The 20,448-nt window shown below is 32.8% G+C and overlaps 4 protein-coding genes across 5 annotated transcripts; 3 read left to right on the top strand and 1 right to left on the bottom strand.

Annotated features, from left to right (window-relative positions):
* Positions 1 to 3,964: 3,964 nt before the first annotated feature.
* kappaB-Ras (NFKB inhibitor interacting Ras like 1) lies at positions 3,965 to 7,206 on the bottom strand. 2 transcript variants are annotated; one of them, XM_013306095.1, is made up of 3 exons: positions 6,755 to 7,206; positions 5,927 to 6,096; positions 3,965 to 5,318 (listed from the first exon to the last, which is right to left on the bottom strand). In XM_013306095.1, exons 1-3 carry the CDS (start codon positions 6,975 to 6,977, stop codon positions 5,058 to 5,060), a joined length of 654 nt encoding a protein of 217 aa, XP_013161549.1. In that variant the 5' UTR covers positions 6,978 to 7,206; the 3' UTR covers positions 3,965 to 5,057. The 2 variants fall into 2 exon arrangements, with proteins under 2 accessions (XP_013161549.1, XP_013161557.1); XM_013306103.1 differs by having other exon boundaries at positions 3,966 to 5,318; positions 6,767 to 7,206.
* A 269-nt stretch (positions 7,207 to 7,475) lies between these two features.
* On the top strand, positions 7,476 to 10,693 carry Dpm1 (Dolichyl-phosphate mannosyltransferase subunit 1). The gene is made up of 5 exons (XM_013317916.1): positions 7,476 to 7,643; positions 7,725 to 7,935; positions 8,434 to 8,624; positions 9,954 to 10,037; positions 10,528 to 10,693. The coding sequence occupies exons 1-5, from the start codon at positions 7,516 to 7,518 to the stop codon at positions 10,661 to 10,663; spliced, it is 750 nt and encodes a 249-aa protein (XP_013173370.1). The 5' UTR covers positions 7,476 to 7,515; the 3' UTR covers positions 10,664 to 10,693.
* Positions 10,694 to 11,021: 328 nt separating this feature from the next.
* LOC106118799 (uncharacterized) lies at positions 11,022 to 13,253 on the top strand. The gene is made up of 4 exons (XM_013313584.1): positions 11,022 to 11,519; positions 12,186 to 12,359; positions 12,478 to 12,550; positions 13,026 to 13,253. The coding sequence occupies exons 1-4, from the start codon at positions 11,260 to 11,262 to the stop codon at positions 13,251 to 13,253; spliced, it is 735 nt and encodes a 244-aa protein (XP_013169038.1). The 5' UTR covers positions 11,022 to 11,259.
* Positions 13,254 to 13,838: 585 nt separating this feature from the next.
* On the top strand, positions 13,839 to 20,448 carry LOC106128620 (heparan-alpha-glucosaminide N-acetyltransferase). The gene is made up of 10 exons (XM_013327088.1): positions 13,839 to 14,211; positions 15,186 to 15,405; positions 15,772 to 15,895; positions 16,400 to 16,576; positions 16,907 to 17,078; positions 17,281 to 17,354; positions 17,714 to 17,847; positions 18,745 to 18,912; positions 19,335 to 19,558; positions 19,989 to 20,448. The coding sequence occupies exons 1-10, from the start codon at positions 13,962 to 13,964 to the stop codon at positions 20,165 to 20,167; spliced, it is 1,722 nt and encodes a 573-aa protein (XP_013182542.1). The 5' UTR covers positions 13,839 to 13,961; the 3' UTR covers positions 20,168 to 20,448.

Here is a 20,448-nt window from a genome sequence, read left to right as displayed (position 1 = left end):
GGATATTTCCCTAAATAGATCGTTGCATATCGGAATCGTTACAGGCAACACTGTCTCTGCTCACTAGCGCCAGCTAGTAGGGTACAGTCGAACAAACTTATGCGGCCTTTCACGCATTATCGCGGTTTATTCGAACAAGCGTGTCTAATCCGGTGGGAGAGGCGCTAGTATCGGTTTGTACTTTCAGAAAATATATAAAACCTACATGGATATAGAAAATAGCTAAAGAAAATGTAAAAGGATGGCGCTAGTGAGCTCTCATATTTAGTGTAACTTGTGTCCACCGGGTCAGACGTACTTGTCAGACATTACAGTCCGACAGTGTGACATATTTTTGAAATTGACAGGCCTAGGCCTATGATAATTTAGTTTCACTTAAGCCAACCGTGTCATATATGTTTGTCGGTCTTTACATTGTTCGATAAAGTTAGCGTTACAGTAGTCTTAAGCAGACAGTTTAGAAAGACAATTGCTAGTCATTTTATAATTATAAGTTAATACAAAAGCGATGTGACGTGAATAAAAAAGAGCTTGACAACAAGAGGTTACTCCGGAAAGAGTTTTGAACAACCATAGACAAAATTATACAACTTTTATCCTGGACTTATTAATCGCCATAATTTGAATCTTATTTAAAAAAAAAATGTTCAATCGAATATGTCTTTGAAATACACTTGTTATTATAACAAAGCAATGTAAAGCCTTATACGTAAAGTCGCTATTAAAACACATGTTATCGATAACATATTACTCAAACTTTCGTGAGACATTATAATAAACTGATATAAAAACGGCTAAACACTCACGTATATTCGTCCGGTGGCGACACCGACTAGTTTCGAGCCCATCGGGGGCCTTCAGTAAGCGACGGGCCGCGTCCGCGAAATAATACCAGTACCACTCATCCTGATGAAGGGCCTCCGATGGGCTCGAAACTAGTCGGTGCCGCCACCGGACGTATATACGTGAGTGTTTAGCCGTTTTTATATCAGTTTATGTTATTGATAAATTGCACCTATATGACTAGAAAAAGTTTTCATCTTTGTTTATGACAAAACCAAACGTATAAGGCTAAGTGTACACTGTTCATATAACATTATAATAAAACTTTGATTTCCTGCACATTTATGCACTGAACAGTTGTCATTGACGTAACTTTTTAATTTGATAGTAATATGCAAGTAACAAAAGCACCAACTCAAAATTAACCTAATTTTTTTTTTATATTTCGATGGTAGTTAAAAAAATTATTTGTCAAAAATTATAAAAAAATGGTGTTAACCATGCGTTGAACGCACATTCCCTTTAAGCGTTTATCTCCTCGGTGTATAATAAATTAATTTTAGGCTTAAAGTCTTAACCAAAAAGGTTGTTAAAAAACGACTGACATATTTAAATAACTAAATATGATTGCAGCTAACAAATTACTATAAACTTGAGTTTCTATAGTTAAAATTCATAAAAAAAAAACATATTGTCGTCTTCAAAATATATCTTTATGAAAAAAAAACATATTTTTTTTTAAGTTTTGCTAATGGACATCCACGTTGATATCACAGAACATCGTTTTTAATTTGAATATGTCCAGATAATTTCAGTCTTCAAATAATTAAATAGAATTAAGTAAAACATTTCTATTATGTATTTAAAGATTATATAAAATGGAGTGAAGTGGAACAGGGTGTGAATAATCCTATTTGAATACTATTTATATGTATTATAATATTTATTTCTAATAATATTATTAAAAGTAAATATTATAGTACATAATAATGTACAGGAATTACGTGTATGTATGATATAATGACATCAATTAATATGAGTAGATATACATAAAAGACTTCGGCAGGTCACGCGTCTCTTCCATATAAACAACGATAAAGACGAGGAAAAAAGAATGATTGAAGTATAAGGTTTCGAAATTTTAAAAATTACATTACTGTTCTAAAATTATAAGATTAGGGCTGGTACATAAATAACTTTATCAGTAGAAATAATAAAAAATTTGCAAACACAATGAAAATATCGTTGAAAAAAATATGATGTGTACGAAATTTTATTCAATGTTAAATACGTTGTTAACTAAAAATATCACTGCTTATAATATATAGTGTGTACCAGCCCTAACTGAATACATTGTTAGACCAGGAGCGTACTCTAAGAGCTATCACTGCGTAAGCCTTTGGCATATTTTCGGCTATTCCATGTGCAGCAAAAAAAATCTTTATATATATAATTCTTCTGTGAGTGTGTATGTCACTGAACTTCTCTCAAACGACTGTACCGATTTTGATGAATTTTTTTGTGTGTGTTCAAGGGGATCTGGGAATGGTTTAGATTCACAATTTTGTCCGCGGGACAATGTTTTTTTAATTAATTTTTAATTTATTAGTAGTTGTTGATTTTGGAATGTTTTACATTGGATCCGACAGACGGCGCTAACATCGCAGTGTCAAATTATCAGACAACGTCTGTCGGGTCCGCTAGTATCTATATATAATACATATGTTGTGATTTCATTGTTGAACAAAAAAAAATAAAAAAAAAACCTGAAAAAAGTTTGTAGTACGTACCTGGTCTTTCTCTGAACGGTCGATGTAAACGAATAACATAATTAAGACGTTGTTTCTGTTGATGCGTAGATAGCTTTGGGATAACATCCCGCCCAATAGTTGTAGTGAATTATACTCGATAAGGTTATTGTAACATTTTGAAATGCGAAATAAAATATTGCCATTCAAATTGATTTTTATTTAATATAGCATACGAATGTTACAGGCAACACATAGTAAATATTTATTTAAAAGTTTTTTTTTTCTTTTAATCTACAGTTTTTTTATTGATAAGTAAATTGAAAAAAAAACATTACAACAAAAATTACTATATTTTTTGAGATTTTATGCCAATTTTTAAATTGGAAATAATTTATAGTCTATAAAAAATATTAATAAACTTTATACCCGATATATTTCATATTTATTTGGTCTTATAAAATTAAATAAACGTGTGTTTCCCATCGACAATTTTTCTCTATGAATTCGATCGGTCCGTCAATGGTCCAACAGGAAACACCCAACTAAATATTACATTTACAACATTATAATTATTAAGTAACATTTTAAGCGTGTTTATAAATTTAAAGCTTAAGTTAAGAGAGTCTTAATTGCGGCCAATTTAATTTTGAAGAAAAATTTAACATTTGCAACACAAAAAAAAATCAATTTTATCAATAAAATTTAATAAAAAACCATACCATTATTATGACTACGATTTTTTTGATAAACAAACCTATAGTAAGTACATAAGTGCATTTTATTTAAAAAGCACATCGCATCTTTACTCTGTAGTAGCATTAGGCGGTTCTAAATTAACTTTATGGTATTTTAACCATAGATTTCCTCTACTATAACATCCATAAAAAACATACTGTCTCGAGCAAGATGACAATATGTTTTTATGAATGTTCCTGTAATTATGTCTCATACAGTATAGACAACTTCGCACATAACACTATGAAACATTAGATTAAGTACTAAAAATATTGCACCAAAGAATACTTAACTATTAAATTCATTTTAAACTACAGATAATTAAAAAAAAAAGCTAAATTCAAAATAAGTACATTAAGCATCAGCTCATTTCATTTTTTTTCAAATTATTTTGACAGATATACTCATGTCAATAATCTTTAATCTATGCCCAAATTTTGAATCTGTGACATGGTATGAATACTTCTTTGATGATTTAAATTAACAAAAATAAACAGAATTTTTAGATAAACTTTAAATGTTTTGTTCATTTCAATATTGATATTAAATAAAAAAAATATGACAACAGATCCTAGAATATACAGTAAAAAAAATCTAGATGAAATGTTAAAGTAAGTACCTATTATATATATTAATATTAAATAAAAATGTCACATTCAGATTATAAACATAATAATAAGAATTAAACATAAAAAATTGATGTCTAGTCTATGGCTAAGATTCTATTTATCTATATACTGAGATTCAATGGAATACATTTAGTATATTCGAAATTTAAATAAAAAGAAATAAAATATAAGATGAATTTTGTACAAAATAATAGTAAATAAATGCATGTATGGAAGTCAAATAAATTTTAAGAATAACTTAAAACTAACTTTAAAAAGATTGTCTTACTTGATTTGCTTATGTGTAATATTATAGAGATATGTTTAAATTATTTTAAGAGAAACAGAACGTACTAGGGCTACCAAGTATTCAAACGTTAGGAAATTTACACTGACGAAGAGTTGTGGAAGCCACTCTGGTAATATAGATTTTTCGGAAGTAATTACTGTATAATCTCATTAATCCGGCAGAATGTTCGGATTACTGGATTATAGTGAAAAAGTCTAGGTAATGTAAATTTTATTATTCAAATATAGTGTTTTGTGTTTGCGTTTATTTGTAATTTTTAACTATAAACTATTCTCTCTTGAAAAAATAAGTCTTGAAATTAGACTGCTAGTTGAGGAATCAGCACCCAAGCGTACAAGTATTGAGGGGTGAAGGAGTCTTGGGGGTAAGGTGCCGGATTATTGGACGTGCCAATCTATCGAAGTGCCGGATTAGTGAGATTATACTGTATTATGGAAAAGAAATAATCTCGTAGTAAAAGTATGCATCAATTTCTCCCTTTATGACAATAACATGACATCGATGGTCTACTTGAGGAATATGATTTGCAGAATCAAGACACTGTCAGAATTGCAAAAATTTAAGCAATACAAAACCAGGAAATAATTTACAGGATACCTCGGGGTAAAACACTGCCAAGGTAACAAGGATCGAAAGTGCTTGATATCGGAGAGGAATATAAACTCATGTGTGCAAAAAAGTGTATGAACGAAGAATCTGTAGATGTCGTTATATAATCTATATTTATGGCTCTACAGATAGGCTGTAAACACAAGAAAGTTTTATTTTGGATTGATTAAAAACAAAAAAATCACGCGTCAAAATTTTTGCAACTCTATGACAGATACTCTATGGTTGATAGCAGAAAGGGCATAGATTAAAAACATACCGTTACATAGCTTCACTTTTGTTATTCTTCTGTGTCAGTTTGCTTAATGTGCTGAGTTGTGGGAAGGCAGTTTTATTTTGAACGGGATTCAAACGAGTTGTCATAAATATAAACGGTTCGTACAGTGACGGACGGTCCATAGCGGTCACTTCAAAATGCCGTATCTTCTCACGGGCACACCAATTGGAAGCTTTAGAACATGTATTCTCCAGGCTGTTCACATCGTCTGGACCAGTTCTGTTACCGATAACTATCATCACCACCTGGTGATTACATAAAGAAATACTTATAGAATTATGATCAATTTTCTTTGTACAACATTTAATTAGTTTGCTGTGGTACTTTAGTAAGCTTGTGTGTGCCAACCTTTGATCAAATGACCACTTAATATCAAGTAGGTTTGTGATCAAGCACTTATATATTCAATACCAGCTGTGGCCCACAACTTTGTCCACGGGGAATTAAATATAACTTGATAAGTAGCCTATGTGTTCTTCCAGACTATATTCTACACCTATGCCAAATTTCAATGAAATCCATTGTGCTGTTCCAGAGATACCTTCAAACAAACATCCATCCTATCCATCCATCTAAACATTTGCATTTATAATATTAGTAAGATAAAAAAAAGCAGAAAAGGTTTAAGGTTAAGGTTAAAAAACCTGCTCTAGCAGGTGTGCAGTTGTCTACAACCGCAAACACAAAGCGCCATTTATTGCGATCAACTCACCCAAGCAGTTTACTTTTATACATAGAACTACCATTTGATTATTGCATAATAAGGAGTAACAAGCATAATAATGGGGAATTTAGTAACTATGGTACCTCAGAAGATGTAAAGACACTGTTCACTAGTGACATAGATCCTTACCTCTTTCTTATCCTTATTTCTATCAATATCTTTCTTTAGGTACATAAGAACATCAAGTGATTCAGGCCGTGTTGTATCATACACCATCACAAAGCCTTCAGCGAAGCCAAGATAGTGCCTCTGCAGTACTTGATTGGAGGTCAACTGCATTGTAGGAGATTGTGGGGGACCTAAAAAAATAAATAATCACTCCATACATAATTCTTAATATTAATAAGTAACTAAAAGTATGACAAGAAGCAATTGGATTTATATTGTAATTTGTTCCGAGAAAATATTTACATTAGCATAAAATAATTAGCTTGTAGATATAGTGAACAATATACAAAACAAATACAGCAACTAATTATACCATTAAATATCAGCATTTATAAGAAGTAATTTTTTTTTATTGTCAAATAAAAATTAAGAAGTAAATCCACCAAGACTAGTAAGAGTAGTTATTATAAGAGAAGAATATACATTATAACATTATATTAACATTTATATGTGTGTCCTATTTATATAATACTAGCGGACCCGACAGACGTTGTCCTGTCTGCACGTCTTTAATTTGAAAATTCGAATATTAGTTAAAATTGACACTTAAAACATTCCAAAATCAACAACTATTAATAAATTAAAAATTAATTAAAAAACATTGTCCAGCAGACAAAATTGTGAATCTAAACCATTCCCAGATCCCCTTGAACACACACAAAAAATTTCATCACAATCTGTCCAGTCGTTTGAGAGAAGTTCAGTGACATACACACTCACAGAAGAATTATATATATAAAGATAGCATAAAAATGGCATGGCAAAACAAAACTACAGTAAAATTAAAACCTTTTAACTCGCCTGTTAGCGGCGGCTCTAGCCCCGCGGTGTCATAGAAACATACTCGTTCCTTAGAACCTCTGTCGGTCTCAATATTGGCTACGTAAATATCTTCTATTGTTGGATAGAAACATGATTTGAGATTCACATTACCGTATATAAGCTGCTCTAGGATAGCAGTTTTACCGACCCCTTTCATACCACAAACTACAACTTTGCTCGTTTTGCCCATTTTATCCTTAAATATTCTAGCAACGATCGAACTGTAAAACTTTCACTTATCTTCCATACCGTAGCAAGCTTTTTACACAAGGAATAATAACATTTAAATGAAGGCCAAATCTTTGCATTTAGACAAACTACTAATAAATATATTCAATGATTAACTTAATTCATTTTTTAATTTCATTTTTACGTAAACACTGAATTTCATAAAACGCAGCCAGAAATTGACATTTGAAAATTTGAAAAAATGAAAAATGACAACCATTTTGACAAGAGTATTATAGAGTATATACACTTCCAAACCACCTTTGCATTTTAAAAACTACTTACGTAACTAAAACTAATCCCTATATCTAAGCTATATTCTTAAATTCGAAGGGGTTTATATATATAAACCCCTTTTTTGTAATATGGAGGATATCCTCCATATTACAAAAAAGTTTTCATATTTTTCTAATTTAAAATTACCCTAGAGGAACATGAGTGTAAGGGGCAGTGTGATGTGTGTTATTTTTTATTTTGACTTAATCTTGACATTTGACAGCATGGCGGCTGCTACAGTGGATTCCGAAATCACAAAGATTGATAAATATTCCATATTACTTCCTACGTACAATGAAAGAGAGAACTTGCCTATCATAATATGGCTTATTATGAAGTATTTAGATAACAGGTAAAGTAAATGGTAAAGAAAACATGAACACTATCACAAAAACATAGGAACTAAAAGTAGCACTTATCGGTTTTCTTGCAGTGGCTACGATTATGAAGTGATAATAATTGACGATGGAAGCCCCGATGGGACTCTGGAAGTTGCAAAACAATTACAGAAACTGTACGGTACGAGCAAAATAGTTTTAAGGCCGAGGGAGAAGAAACTGGGACTGGGCACAGCATATGTACACGGTATACAACATGCAACGGGCAATTTTATTATTATTATGGACGCTGATTTAAGTCATCATGTAAGTTATTTATCAAGGAGATTATATACTTATGATATTATGACTATATTTATGATACTGACATGCCTCAAAAGATGTTCAATATGTTTGCAGTATTTATTAGCAATTATTTATTTTAATCGTACGAATTTCTGTTTACCCAATCAAGTTAAATGAACTTAGACTTTCTATCAGTCGTAAGCAACAATTAACACATTTCATGCCACTTAATTTTTATGAATATGAACTATGCAGGGGAGTCAGTAGCTTTGAATGTTTTAGTATAAAAGCATTAGACTAAATGTTGGAAATATAGTTTTTGAAATATGGTCGAACCTCAAGAGTCAATGGTCTCACCAGATGACCTCCATAAGCAAGAAATTCTGGTCAGTGAGAAACTTTTATAAGTGAGAAAAATATTGCAGTATCTTGGACTCTCACTTAATCAGGGCCAACTGTAAATACATTTCTGAATTGTTATTAATTTATCATTGATAAAATGAACTTATATATTTTCAGCCTAAATTCATACCAAAATTCATAGAACTGCAGAGAAAACATGATTTTGATTTGATATCTGGTACGAGATATAAAGGAGGAGGAGGTGTACACGGATGGGATTTTAAAAGGAAGCTTATATCAAGGGGTGCTAATTTTATCACACAATTACTACTTAGACCTGGAGCTTCTGATCTCACTGGTTCTTTCAGGTAAAGTAAAAAAACCTTTAACTATGTGTTTCTGACACCAAATTCTCTGTATAAAACATATTGTCATACCTGTCGTTCATCGTTGATAAAACAGAGATAATATGTTGTGTTAGGAAAAGAATCCGACACTGTGCCGGTGTACTGGCGCAACACTAGCCTTACTAAAATGTCAACATTTATGTCCCCTCACTAATTATTCTGATTTTGATCATTCCATTCGCTCCAAAGGATTCTAACTAATAATGTCTAAAAGTTGTAAATATGGATTTAGTTGTTGAGTCACACAATAGTTTGTCTATGTGAGTTAATATTGAACTGATTTAAAGCTAATCTAATCATGGTTAGTAAAATGGTTAATTATTATTATCTTCTTTTATTTTATCTAACTAATATTATAAATGTGAATGTTTGGATGGAAGTTTGTTAGAAATCTTCAAAATAATAGCACAGATCTCATTGAAATTTCGTATTTAAAAGAACATAATTGGAATGACACAGTTTAGTAATTAAGTTATTTTTTTAATTCCATTCAGACTAAAGTTGTGGGGAACAGCCAGTCTTGTATAAATATTATGTATGTTATTCCATTTCTATTATCAGTTTATTCCTAATGAATGATTAATTCTTAACCTTTTTGAGGCCACGGTGTATACTAGACAAGCAAAGAAAGTTGTATGGCAAACGGTCATTTATACAAGACCAAAAACATGTCCTACCAGAACATGAAATACACATAATAACATATTTTGGTCATTATAATTATCAAACTTAAAAGTTTATTTTCTAAAATATATAAAAATATTAAATAAAAGTTAATTACTCGCTAAACAGTTGGATTAAGGGCCCGATACAAAAGGCAGTTATCCTAGAAACCGCATGCATTGTGAGAAGGTTCCTGTCTTTGTAGCAGTGACCACTGGTTGTTTGAGTCATGGGACTCCGCAGCTGGTGGTGTTCTATTTTTAATATAATATATTTTGTATAATTTTTTATTTTTTATATGAAATGTAATATGTTAAGATTAAGGTTAATAAATGAACAAGTTAAAAAAAAAGTTAATCAAAGCATGCTTTTATCTTAAAATATTAAAATGCAAGGAGTTAAAATGTTAAAAAGTATGGGACCAATAAGCCAACATTAAGCTTTGATGATTTTATGCAACACTTAAAGGTCTGCTTTAGTTTATTTTATATTTTTAATTAAATTTATTTGTAGTATGCAATATTAGTATTATCACCCTTAACTTAGGGTAGGCTCCGAGCCCCTCGGTGGGGACGTATAGTGAGCTGATGATGAATATTAGTCACATAAATAATTTCAATATTTCAGATTGTACAAGAAAGATGTTCTTTTGAGATTGATAGACAGTTGTGTATCCAAAGGTTATGTTTTTCAAATGGAAATGATAATAAGGTAAGTCTTTTTAAGGCTACTGTGATTTATTCACATACATAAATGGAATGGCTAAAAGATAAAGTATTTTGTGCCTATTCGATTTTCTCCATTTTGGTGCTGACGGTAGCGGTTTGTAATGGGGATTTAGATTTGAATTAATAATATTAAAAGAATCAACAAAAATTGTCATATCCAAGCCATGGCCAATTCCTTTATTGAGATTACTTGATAAATTACTAAACATTGATAAATCTGTAAGAAAACTTTAGATCTTACTAATGTTATAAATGCAAATATTTTAATGTCCATACATTAAAATATTTGCATTGTATAATGTTTGTTGGTGGTATGTTTGTTGCTAGGTATCTCTAGAATAGCTGTATGGATCTTTATGAAATTTCAGTGATGTAGAACATAGTCTGGAAGAACACATAGGTTACCTATGATCACAGAAATGTGTATAGGTTGCTTAAAAAATTACTAATCGATTGTTTATATTGTTTTGCAGAGCGAGACAACTGGACTATTCTATAGGAGAAGTACCAATTACGTTTGTGGACCGTGTGTATGGAGAATCAAAACTTGGTGGCTCGGAGATTGTGCAATTCGCTAAGGCTTTATTATATCTTTTTGCAACTACATAATATGTTTTTATTGTAATATCATTCCAATTTATTTAATAAAATATGTATTTCAAATATTACTATTTGATTTATAACCTTAAAATAATTTAATTTTTCAATTAAAAAAAAATACACCTAAAATATTGTACAGACCCTTAAGTAAGTGAATTGTTATTTTTTTTAAAGTATAAAAGATTTCTTAAATCGTAAATCTGAATGACTTGAACTTTTGAACCAAATCAGAGTTAATTTAAATACGTCTAATCGTGGATTCCTGAGACCGAAATTTCTATATAAAACATATCGTCATCCCTATCATCTTTGACAAAATAAAAATTTATATTTTAAGGAGGATATTGGCTCAGAAACCTTCAGTAAGTGTAAATAAGACGACGTTAAACACTACTCTAAGCGTATGTAATTTTATACCTTTTTATAAACGTATGTGTAACTTTTAACTACAGCTATACTTCTATGTGAAAACAGTTACGTTAAGACGTAGTATATTAAACTGGAAACAATGGAAACACACATCGTTCTTATTTGCGCAAGTGTTCAAGCGTAAAAGTACCCGCCTAATAATTAGTCATTTGCTATCGAACGTGTACATAAAAAACATGTTTTTATACGCTCTTATAATTTATCAAATTATTATTATTTATGGGAAGATATTAAATTTTCCCAGTAATGGAATTTTGGATATGGATAATGGATTGGTTACGGATAGTCCGACGACAACTTTGAAGCATTTTGAAGAGTGGGATGATACTTTATGGGTTGTGAAGTTAAATGATGGATTGAATTTGACGAATTTACGATCGGCAACTGAAAGTGAGGAGGAATATTTTGACGATGAAATTGGACCAATGATACACAGGTAAGTGTTTTTTTTTTAAAAAAGACATAGAACATATTGTCTACAAAATTATTTAGAAAAAAAATTGTGAATCTCTGGTCTAAATAAACCAGAGATTCTCAAACTTTTTTTTAATACATTCTTTAACTAGTTTTGGAGAACCCTGAATTTCTTCAATTTGCATAACCTCAACTTTCCGTCAACGTTCACCGCCGCTGAGTATTCCGTGTTGCACAAGTAGTGAAGAAACACTTTGGAAATTATTGATTTAAACTTATTATATTGGCTTTCAATTGGGATTGATCGTCGGTGGCTCTGGGGTAAGCACTTGACTTGCAATATGCAAGTCCTGGGTTCGAATACCGCCATGTACCAATGTGTTTTTCGGTTTCCGATTAACATATGTACATTTATCCGACGTTATTACGGTGAAGGAAAACATCGTGATGCAATCTGCACATATCTAAGAAGAAATTCAAAGATATGTGTGAAGTCAACCAACACGCACTGGGCCAACGTGGTTGACTATGGCCTAATCACTCCTAGCTCAGGATAGGCTCCGAGCCCCTCGGTGGTAACGTATATTGAGCTGATAATGACGATGATGATGATATTGGTTTGTTGTTTTGATTTTATGTCTTTCGGCGTTGGTGACCTGCCCCCAATTCATATAAAAAATTGTTCCAGACATCCTCTAGCATACTTAAGTTACAAAAGACGTCAGAACACAAGAAGAGTAAAAAAAGACGATCCAAAGAAATCATATCCAATAGATGAGCCTAAAAACATTCAAGATATAAAACATGACGAAATTAACAATGGAATTAAGTACAAAGTTATACAAATAATCAACAAGTTTGTGTAAGTATTTGAAAATTGGTTTCTAATGATCTTCCTCATGTAAATTATATTGTTATCTCTTTCATTCTCTTTGCAAAACAAGAGACAACAATATGGTTTAATAAGTGTTTTATTTCAGTTTATCATTTCAAAAACAGCCTGACTCAAATCTACCCGAAACTATGGACGAGTACGAAACTCCATCACTAACTGTAAGTATTATCTGTAGGCTTAACTTTGTCCTCTTTTCTTCCCCACCCTTTTCTTAAGGTTCCTCCTCCTTAAGAAGAGATTCGGGAGAAGATGAAAGAGGAAGTGGATCCGGCAGGGTACACATATGAGGGGTAAATTCTCTCTAGGCAACGCATCTGCAAATTATGATGTCTATCTGCAGCGGTCGCTTCGCCATTTGAGCGAACTCAGGTGGCCGCGTGCTCATTTGCAACCTATTTATATAAAAAAAAATTGCCACATGTGGCAAATGCACAGCGAACGCGCATCTCGCAAATTGCTCGCTATGTTTGAGCAAATATTCACAGAATCCTTCTTCAATATTACTTGGTTGCCCATTGCTCGAAATTTTACTTTGACTGTAACTGCATCCTTCACGTTCATCTGTTCATGTATTTTTGCTTAGAAAGGGGTACAAAGTTTTAGCTCCACATGTTAATAATATTTCTTTTTCAGCTGTACTTCAAAGGACCTTTTACAGCATTAGTAATCAACTATAAGCGTATGGTATGGCAGTTTTTTATTCCACCACCATCACCATTGCCCGAATGGTTCTACAACGAGCATTCCAATATAACACTTACTAAAAATGGAATGTATGTGACAATACCTGGCACAATTAAAGAAGAATTTTACGAAAAAAATCTTCATTTATTAGAAAAACTGTTCAGTTATCCAATTTGATAATTAATATTTTGTAATATTTCATATTAATTTGCTTATTATGAAAAATATTACTATAGAAATACTAATACTGTATTACACACGTTTAAAAAAATTGTTACTATTTTCAAATAAAAAGAAGTGTACTAAATTTATTATTGTATTTTTTGTCTCCTACAAAATTAGAGTATGATATATGTAAATCCGTAACCTCTAATTCTCGAGGTAAGAGTTAGTTTAGCAGATAATTAAGTAACAATCCTTGCCTTGATAATATGGCCTGCGTAAAAGGCATCAATTGGAACAACGATGCGAAGATCCGCTGATGTATCAAAAAGTTTTTATCATCGAATAAAGCATTTAAGTCATCGATATAAGTTAGTATTTCAAGTAAATCTAAATACAAAAACATTTGAATTTACTGCTTCTTCCTTACTTTAATTTTTTTTTGGGAAGATTGTATTGTTTAAGTATTTAAGTACTATGAAAAAGGGCTAAAAGCTGAAGCAAACGTTAAAATCGATATTTGTTGAGTATCGAATCGAACAGATGTTGATATTTTTTTATCTACCATGTTAACTGACATTTGAGTCATTTGACAGATGATAGTTGTTTTAGCAATCGCAAAATTTTGCTTTCCGCCATCCGACGTTATTGTAACTGCAATAAATTGCATTGTTAAAAATTGTACAAAAAGTGTTTGCGTAACTGATGTAGGGAAAATTAAACATGGGCCTTAGCTACTTCGAGAATGTTGGATATTTCTTACGAAACTGCAATGGCAAAACTTTGCGTTACGACCAAGCATGCCTGCAAATTGTAACAAATGAACAAATATCCTTCTGGAGCCAATATGAGGAATGCGAGGATTGTATACTGTTGAAGACAGCTGACTTTAATCAAACTGGAGATGTCGTGATAGAAACTTTTAGTCCCCTGCGTTATGTTGTACAAAATGAACAAGGCCGCAGTTGCAATGGTATGTCAATTCTTTGTTTTGAGTGTAAAATTTGCGACGTTGTTGTTTTTTGTGATTAATTGTCATTAAAACACCTACCATGTAAATTGCTATATTTTTGGTGGATTAGAGAGGGCAAATAACTATTTTACTTAAAGTTGCAGTGTTAGCAGTATCAATAGCCATCGTTTCCAGGTCATGTTATGAATCATCGTAGGTTATATGTCATTGTGGTATAAACAATAATCTATTCTCTTGATGTCACAGTTTATCACTATGTTATTAATTAAACTGCAAATTACCTGATTATTTTTAGATTCAGGAAATAAAATATGTAATTAAATTATTAGAATTTGTAAATAACAACATATTTCTAGTAAAAAACTATATTTAACATTGTTTCCTGATTTTGCAATATACATTCTCTCTCACCAATTTCAATAAATAACTAAAAAAACACTATTATGAATTTCATATTATGTTTACATAAATTTTTATGTTGGCTTGAAATTGTATATTACTTTATTGTTACTGTTTAGATAAAATAGTAAATATTTACTGTTGTTATGTAAAGTAGTATTATGCTTTGTTTAGATTTTAACTCTTTATCATTGAAAGACACAATCTTGATGTTTATGATAAAATAAGCTTAAAAAGTCTTCTCTGTATTTGATAAATTTGTATGTTATGAAAAGATTTTATAACAAAACTAACTGTCACCTGCAACTCCATGTGCGCGGATGAAAAAAAAAACCTTAATTATAGACTATGTATTCTTCCAGACTATGCTCTACTTCTATGCCAAATTTCAGCTATATCTATGCAGCGGTTCTGGAGATACCTTTTGATAAACATCCATCCATCAATCTAAACATTCACATTTATAATATTAGTAAGATTAGAGATACTTTAATGAAAAGCTATATAATCGAAGGACATGTAGCCATTTTACTTTTTACTATAATTTATATATTTTTATTGCATTTTGTTCATAGGGACCTATGCTTTCGGTGAATTTGGACAGTATTCCCTTAACTTAACAAATGGCTGGCCTGAGGAGTGCCAGCCGCGTATGACAGCGGAGCCAGATGCCGCCTTCCTTCCGATACTCACAGCTATAGTGGTGTTATTGTCTATGGCCACACTATGGTACATTGTCAAAGGAATTGGGAAGAGGGTGGTTGCTGGAAGGTTTTATGCGAGATATTTTGCAAGGTAATTTTATTCCTACCTTAACTAATATTACAAAAGATATCTTTAGCTTGGAAAGTATTGTTTATAAAGTAAACTGATATCTAAACACTCACATATATTCGTCCGGTGGCGGCACATACTAGTTAGAGTGAGCGACGGGCCGCGTCCGCGAAATAATACCAGTACCACTCATCCTGATGTAGGGCCCCCGATGGGCTCAAAACTAGTCGGTGCCGCCACCGGACGAATATACGTGAGGGTTAAGCCGTTTTTATATATCAGTTTAGTATAATGTCTCATGAATGTTTATAAAGTATTGAGCAGATATTTTTTTTATTTAAAGTTCCTTAGTTTAGTAGTTTTTTAGTTAAAACACTTTGTTATCAGGGAGGATAATGAGCTTGGATCGGAAACACGTGTCTTAACAACTGAAGCGAGTGTTCCTCGATCTCCAACGCGTTCTCGGTTGCGATCTCTTGATATATTCAGAGGATTCTCTATTGCTCTTATGGTATGTATTTTGTATAGATCAAATATTAAACCTTTTTTAACAGATGCAAACTCACGGAATGTAATGTTTGGTTAAATGTATGCTTAATTATATAAAAAGTTATTGCTATTTTCATTCCTTTTGAAAAAAAGAATATTCTAGAAAAATTTAGAAACTAATTTAAACAACCTTAACTAACTTCGTTCACTATACTAGCCGTCGCCCGCGACTCTGTCTGCGCTGAATAAAAAAAGCTCAGTAGCCTATGTGTTCTTCCAGACTATGTTCTACATCAATTTCAAATTTCATTGTGAACCTTACAGTCGTTCTGTAGATACCTTCAAACAAACGTCCATCAAAACATTCGCATTTGTAATATTAGAATTTTTTAAGGTCACTAAATTCTGATAGTTTCAGGACATCTGCTAGTCAAATTATAATAAAAATATAAATCAAAGATATCCAGGTATTTAGGACTAAGCTAAGGACTAACACGAACATTGATTAAAACATTTTTTTTTTTAGATTTTCGTGAACGCCGGTGGCGGTGGCTATGGCATCTTCAAGCATTCTGTTTGGAATGGTCTAACTGTCGCTGATGTTGTGTTCCCATGGTTTGCGTTTGCGATGGGCGAAGCCCTAGTGCTCTCACTGCATGCCAGACTTAGGACTTCGCTGCCGAGACTGTCAGCATTTGGTCAGGTATGTAGACAAGATAACTGCTTTTTGAATATTCGAATCTTATTTATCGTGATTTATAACCCTACAAGTTAATTTTGTATTACATAATGAGTAAATTTAAAAATTGGTAAAATGTTTTACTTGAACTTGCGGTTAAATTCTAGTGGTCGCACTCAGATTCATTATTTCCTAAGGTAGCGCTTAGTTTACCATTACTACTACATTACTTAACGTTTCTGAGTAGTGTAGCCAACCTTAGCATACATTTCCAAAGATATATCCTAACCATTTAACTATCGAACAACTTTAAATCCAGTCTAGGTCATATAATAGATATACATTTTCCACTAGGTGGCGCGGCGTTCGTTATTCCTATCGTTGATTGGAATTTGCCTGAGCTCGGTGGACGTGTCTTGGAGTGATGTGCGGTTACCTGGAGTGCTGCAGCGTCTTGCAGCAATGTATCTGATAGTTGGGGCTTTGGAGTGCGCTTTTATGAGGACCAGCCAAAATATGACACCAGGTAAGGAGATGGGAATAGGTATGACCGGAACGGCTGCATGGATGTTGATGAAATTTAATACAGATGTAGATAATAATCTGTAAGAACACATAGCCTACTTATTAAGTTTTTTTATTCCGCGCGGACGGAGCCACGGGCGACAGCTAGTAAATTATATTTTGATAGTTATATGATTTCTTTGATATTTAATTGTAATTTCCAGGTCGTTCCCTCTTCCGTGATATCACCGCTGGATGGCAACAATGGCTTGCGACATTACTTCTAGTTGCTATACAAGTACGTTAAATAATCATACCCAGAGTCACCCTGAATACTCAGCAGAAATATTTAAACGCATAAACCCGTGATTTACGTGTGGACGACGGATTCAACGATGTTTTCATTACGAATTAGATTTGTTTATATTATAAAGTGGCAAACGAATTAGTTAACTAGATTCGCCAAAATGGCGAAACGACCGCTATCCATAGACATTGCAGATGCGTTGCGAGGGGACATATTAAAGGAGGATATTCCCCCCCCCCTTCCCCCTTCGTCAAATGCATTTCCCTTTCCCGTCCTTTTTCCTGTAAATAAAGGGTGGGAAGGGAAAGAAGACTGATATTTTGATTGTACTATATATTTTATTTTAATAGATGTGTATAACTCTTACCGTGGCTGCGCCGGGTTGTCCCCGCGGCTACGCCGGTCCGGGAGGTCTGCATCGTACAGCTTCCGGAGACTTTACCTTACAGAACTGCACTGGAGGCATCGCTGGATATATTGACAGGTGAATCTTAGTAATAAAAATATTAATTTTATATTATCTATATTACTTGCTAGCTGTTTGAATAAAAAAAAAAAACTATTGGTCGCAGCGTAATGTTATATAGCTTAAAGCATTCTATAAATGGACTATCCAAATTTTTTTTTTAAATCGGACCATCAGTTCCTGAGATTTGATAGTGTAAACAAACAAACAAACTCTTCCGCTTTATAATATTAGTAAAAATGTAAAACATTTTTTACTTATTTAAAATTTTCTATGTAAAAACTTATCTTACTAATATAAATGTGAATATTTAAATGTACGGATGGATGGATGTTTGTTTGAAGGTATCTCCGGAACGGCTGAACAGATCTTGCTGGAAGAACACATAGGCTACTAATTAAGTTTTTTTTTTAAATTCCAGTTGGAATAAAAATCTATAATATCTGCTCAAAATATCTTCAAAAGCTTTTTCATTGTAGAGTATTTTTAGAGTTTCGTATCTCGAAAGGAAAAAACCTTTATTGGATCAATTTGTTGTCCATCTGTCTGTCAAGACCCTTTTTTTAATTAAGAAAAATAATATAGTTTTCTACTATATTACTAGCTGTCGCCCGCGACTCCGTCCGCGTGGATATATTATATAAAAAAACTTAATTAGTGTAGCCCACCCATCCATCCATTCACATCACATCCATGTAAACATTCGCATTTATAATATTAGTAAGTTAAATAAAAAGCAGCGCTTCAAGGCATAGATTCGAAAAAAAATGAATAAATAGTATCCTATGTCCGTCTCCTGGCTCTAAGCTACCTCCTCACCAATTTTCAGGCATATCGGTAAAGCCGTTCTTGAGTTATAAATAGTGTAACTAACACGACTTTCTTTTATATATATATTGCCCTATTTTTTTCCAGATTGATCCTCGGCACATCACATCTATACAAGGGTGGTAGATATCGTGATGTGTACCATACCAAGTTGCCCTACGACCCGGAGGGCATTCTGGGCGTGTTGTCCGGCGTGCTGGTCGTGCAGGCGGGAGCTCATGCAACACGTATCATGCTGGCTTATAACCATGCTAGGTACGATTTTTTTTTTATTCTACTGTCCATAGACAAAACGCATAGAATGAGAATATTTCCCCTTCTTATGTCATCTTTTCCGTGTATTCTGTCCCTTTTCTTATAAGAAAAGGGGAAGGGAAATAGGACTAAAGTTATGACTCTGACTGAAAATAGGCTATAGTTGGGTTTCGGCACCAAATATTGTTAGTAATTTTTAATTATGAAAACCTTTTTTTTCTATTTTAACATAAAAGATTTTTATATTTGTTTGTTTTAGGTAATTTACTAAAAAAAACTATTAGATTTTGAATCTATATAGACTATTGACTAGAGGTATTAACCTTTTGAGTGCCATGAGAGACACCATGTGTCTACCAAAAAGTTGGCCTCATAGGCCACGGCCAAATTTATTTTAATTTAAGGTATTAATTACCTTTCAGAGCTCGTATAATGCGTTGGGTGTTCTGGTCAGTTGTGTTCGGAGTATCTGGTGGGGCATTGTGTATGTTCACAAAGGATGGTGGACCAATACCAGTCAACAAGCCGTTGTGGTCGGTGTCATATTGTCTAGTGACATCATCGATGGCATTCTTCATACAAGCAGCACTATATTTCCTCGTGGATCTGAAGAATAAGTGGGGAGGAAGACCTTTGTATTATGCTGGTGAGTAAACTTTGTATGTATGATGGATGAGTCAGTTTTGTGTCAGTTGCTTTTTTTTAATTAAATCTGTGCCATATAATAAGTGTTTTTTCATCTACCAAAACATAATAAGTTTTGGTAGACTTTTATTAAGTACTAGCTCTCGCCTGCGACTCCGTTCGTGCGAAATTAAACAAAAATATTAATTAGTGTTCTTCCAGACTATGTTCTATATATTCCAAATTTCATCAAGATCAGTTCAGACGTTATGAAGAAACCTTCTAACAATCCATCTATCATCAGCTCACTATACATCCCCATAATAGGGCCCGGAACCTACCCTAAGTTAGGGGTGATTAGGCCATAGTCAACGCTGGCCTAGTGCGTGTTGGTCTATACATACAATCCATCTATACATTCGCATTTATATTAGTATTTTTTTTATTTGCAGGTCAAAACGCATTATTCTTGTACATCGGCAGTGAACTATTGAAACGTAATTTCCCACTGCACTGGCATATTGCTGCGCCCACGCATTCCCAACTGTTGGCTACACACGCCGCCGCCATGTTGATGTGGCTTGCTGTAGGCGTCGCATTGTATAAGAAACGCATCTTTATTGCATTGTAATAAGGTAGAAATTACAGTAACACCGATTTTGTATATCTATATGGGAATTTGAACCTTAATACGTTGGGTTAAAGTCGTTTTTACTCTATTAACTTGTGGTAATCAGATTGAAACTACTATGGGGATATAAAACTCAATGTAATCAATATTTTCGACTTTATATTGTTGTTAGGGAAAATACCCATACTACGTGACCTATTTTTTTAGTTTTTTCGACCCCTCCCTCCCCTCGGTGACCACCCGTAGTACATGCCAAGAAGATTTTTAGTCATTTCACAGGC

Source organism: Papilio xuthus, unplaced genomic scaffold, assembly GCF_000836235.2.
Source record: "Papilio xuthus unplaced genomic scaffold, Pxut_1.1 DF829758.1, whole genome shotgun sequence".
Classification (NCBI taxonomy): domain Eukaryota; kingdom Metazoa; phylum Arthropoda; class Insecta; order Lepidoptera; family Papilionidae; genus Papilio; species Papilio xuthus.
Note: the sequence above shows the minus strand (reverse complement) of the source record. Positions and strands in the feature narration are given on the sequence as shown.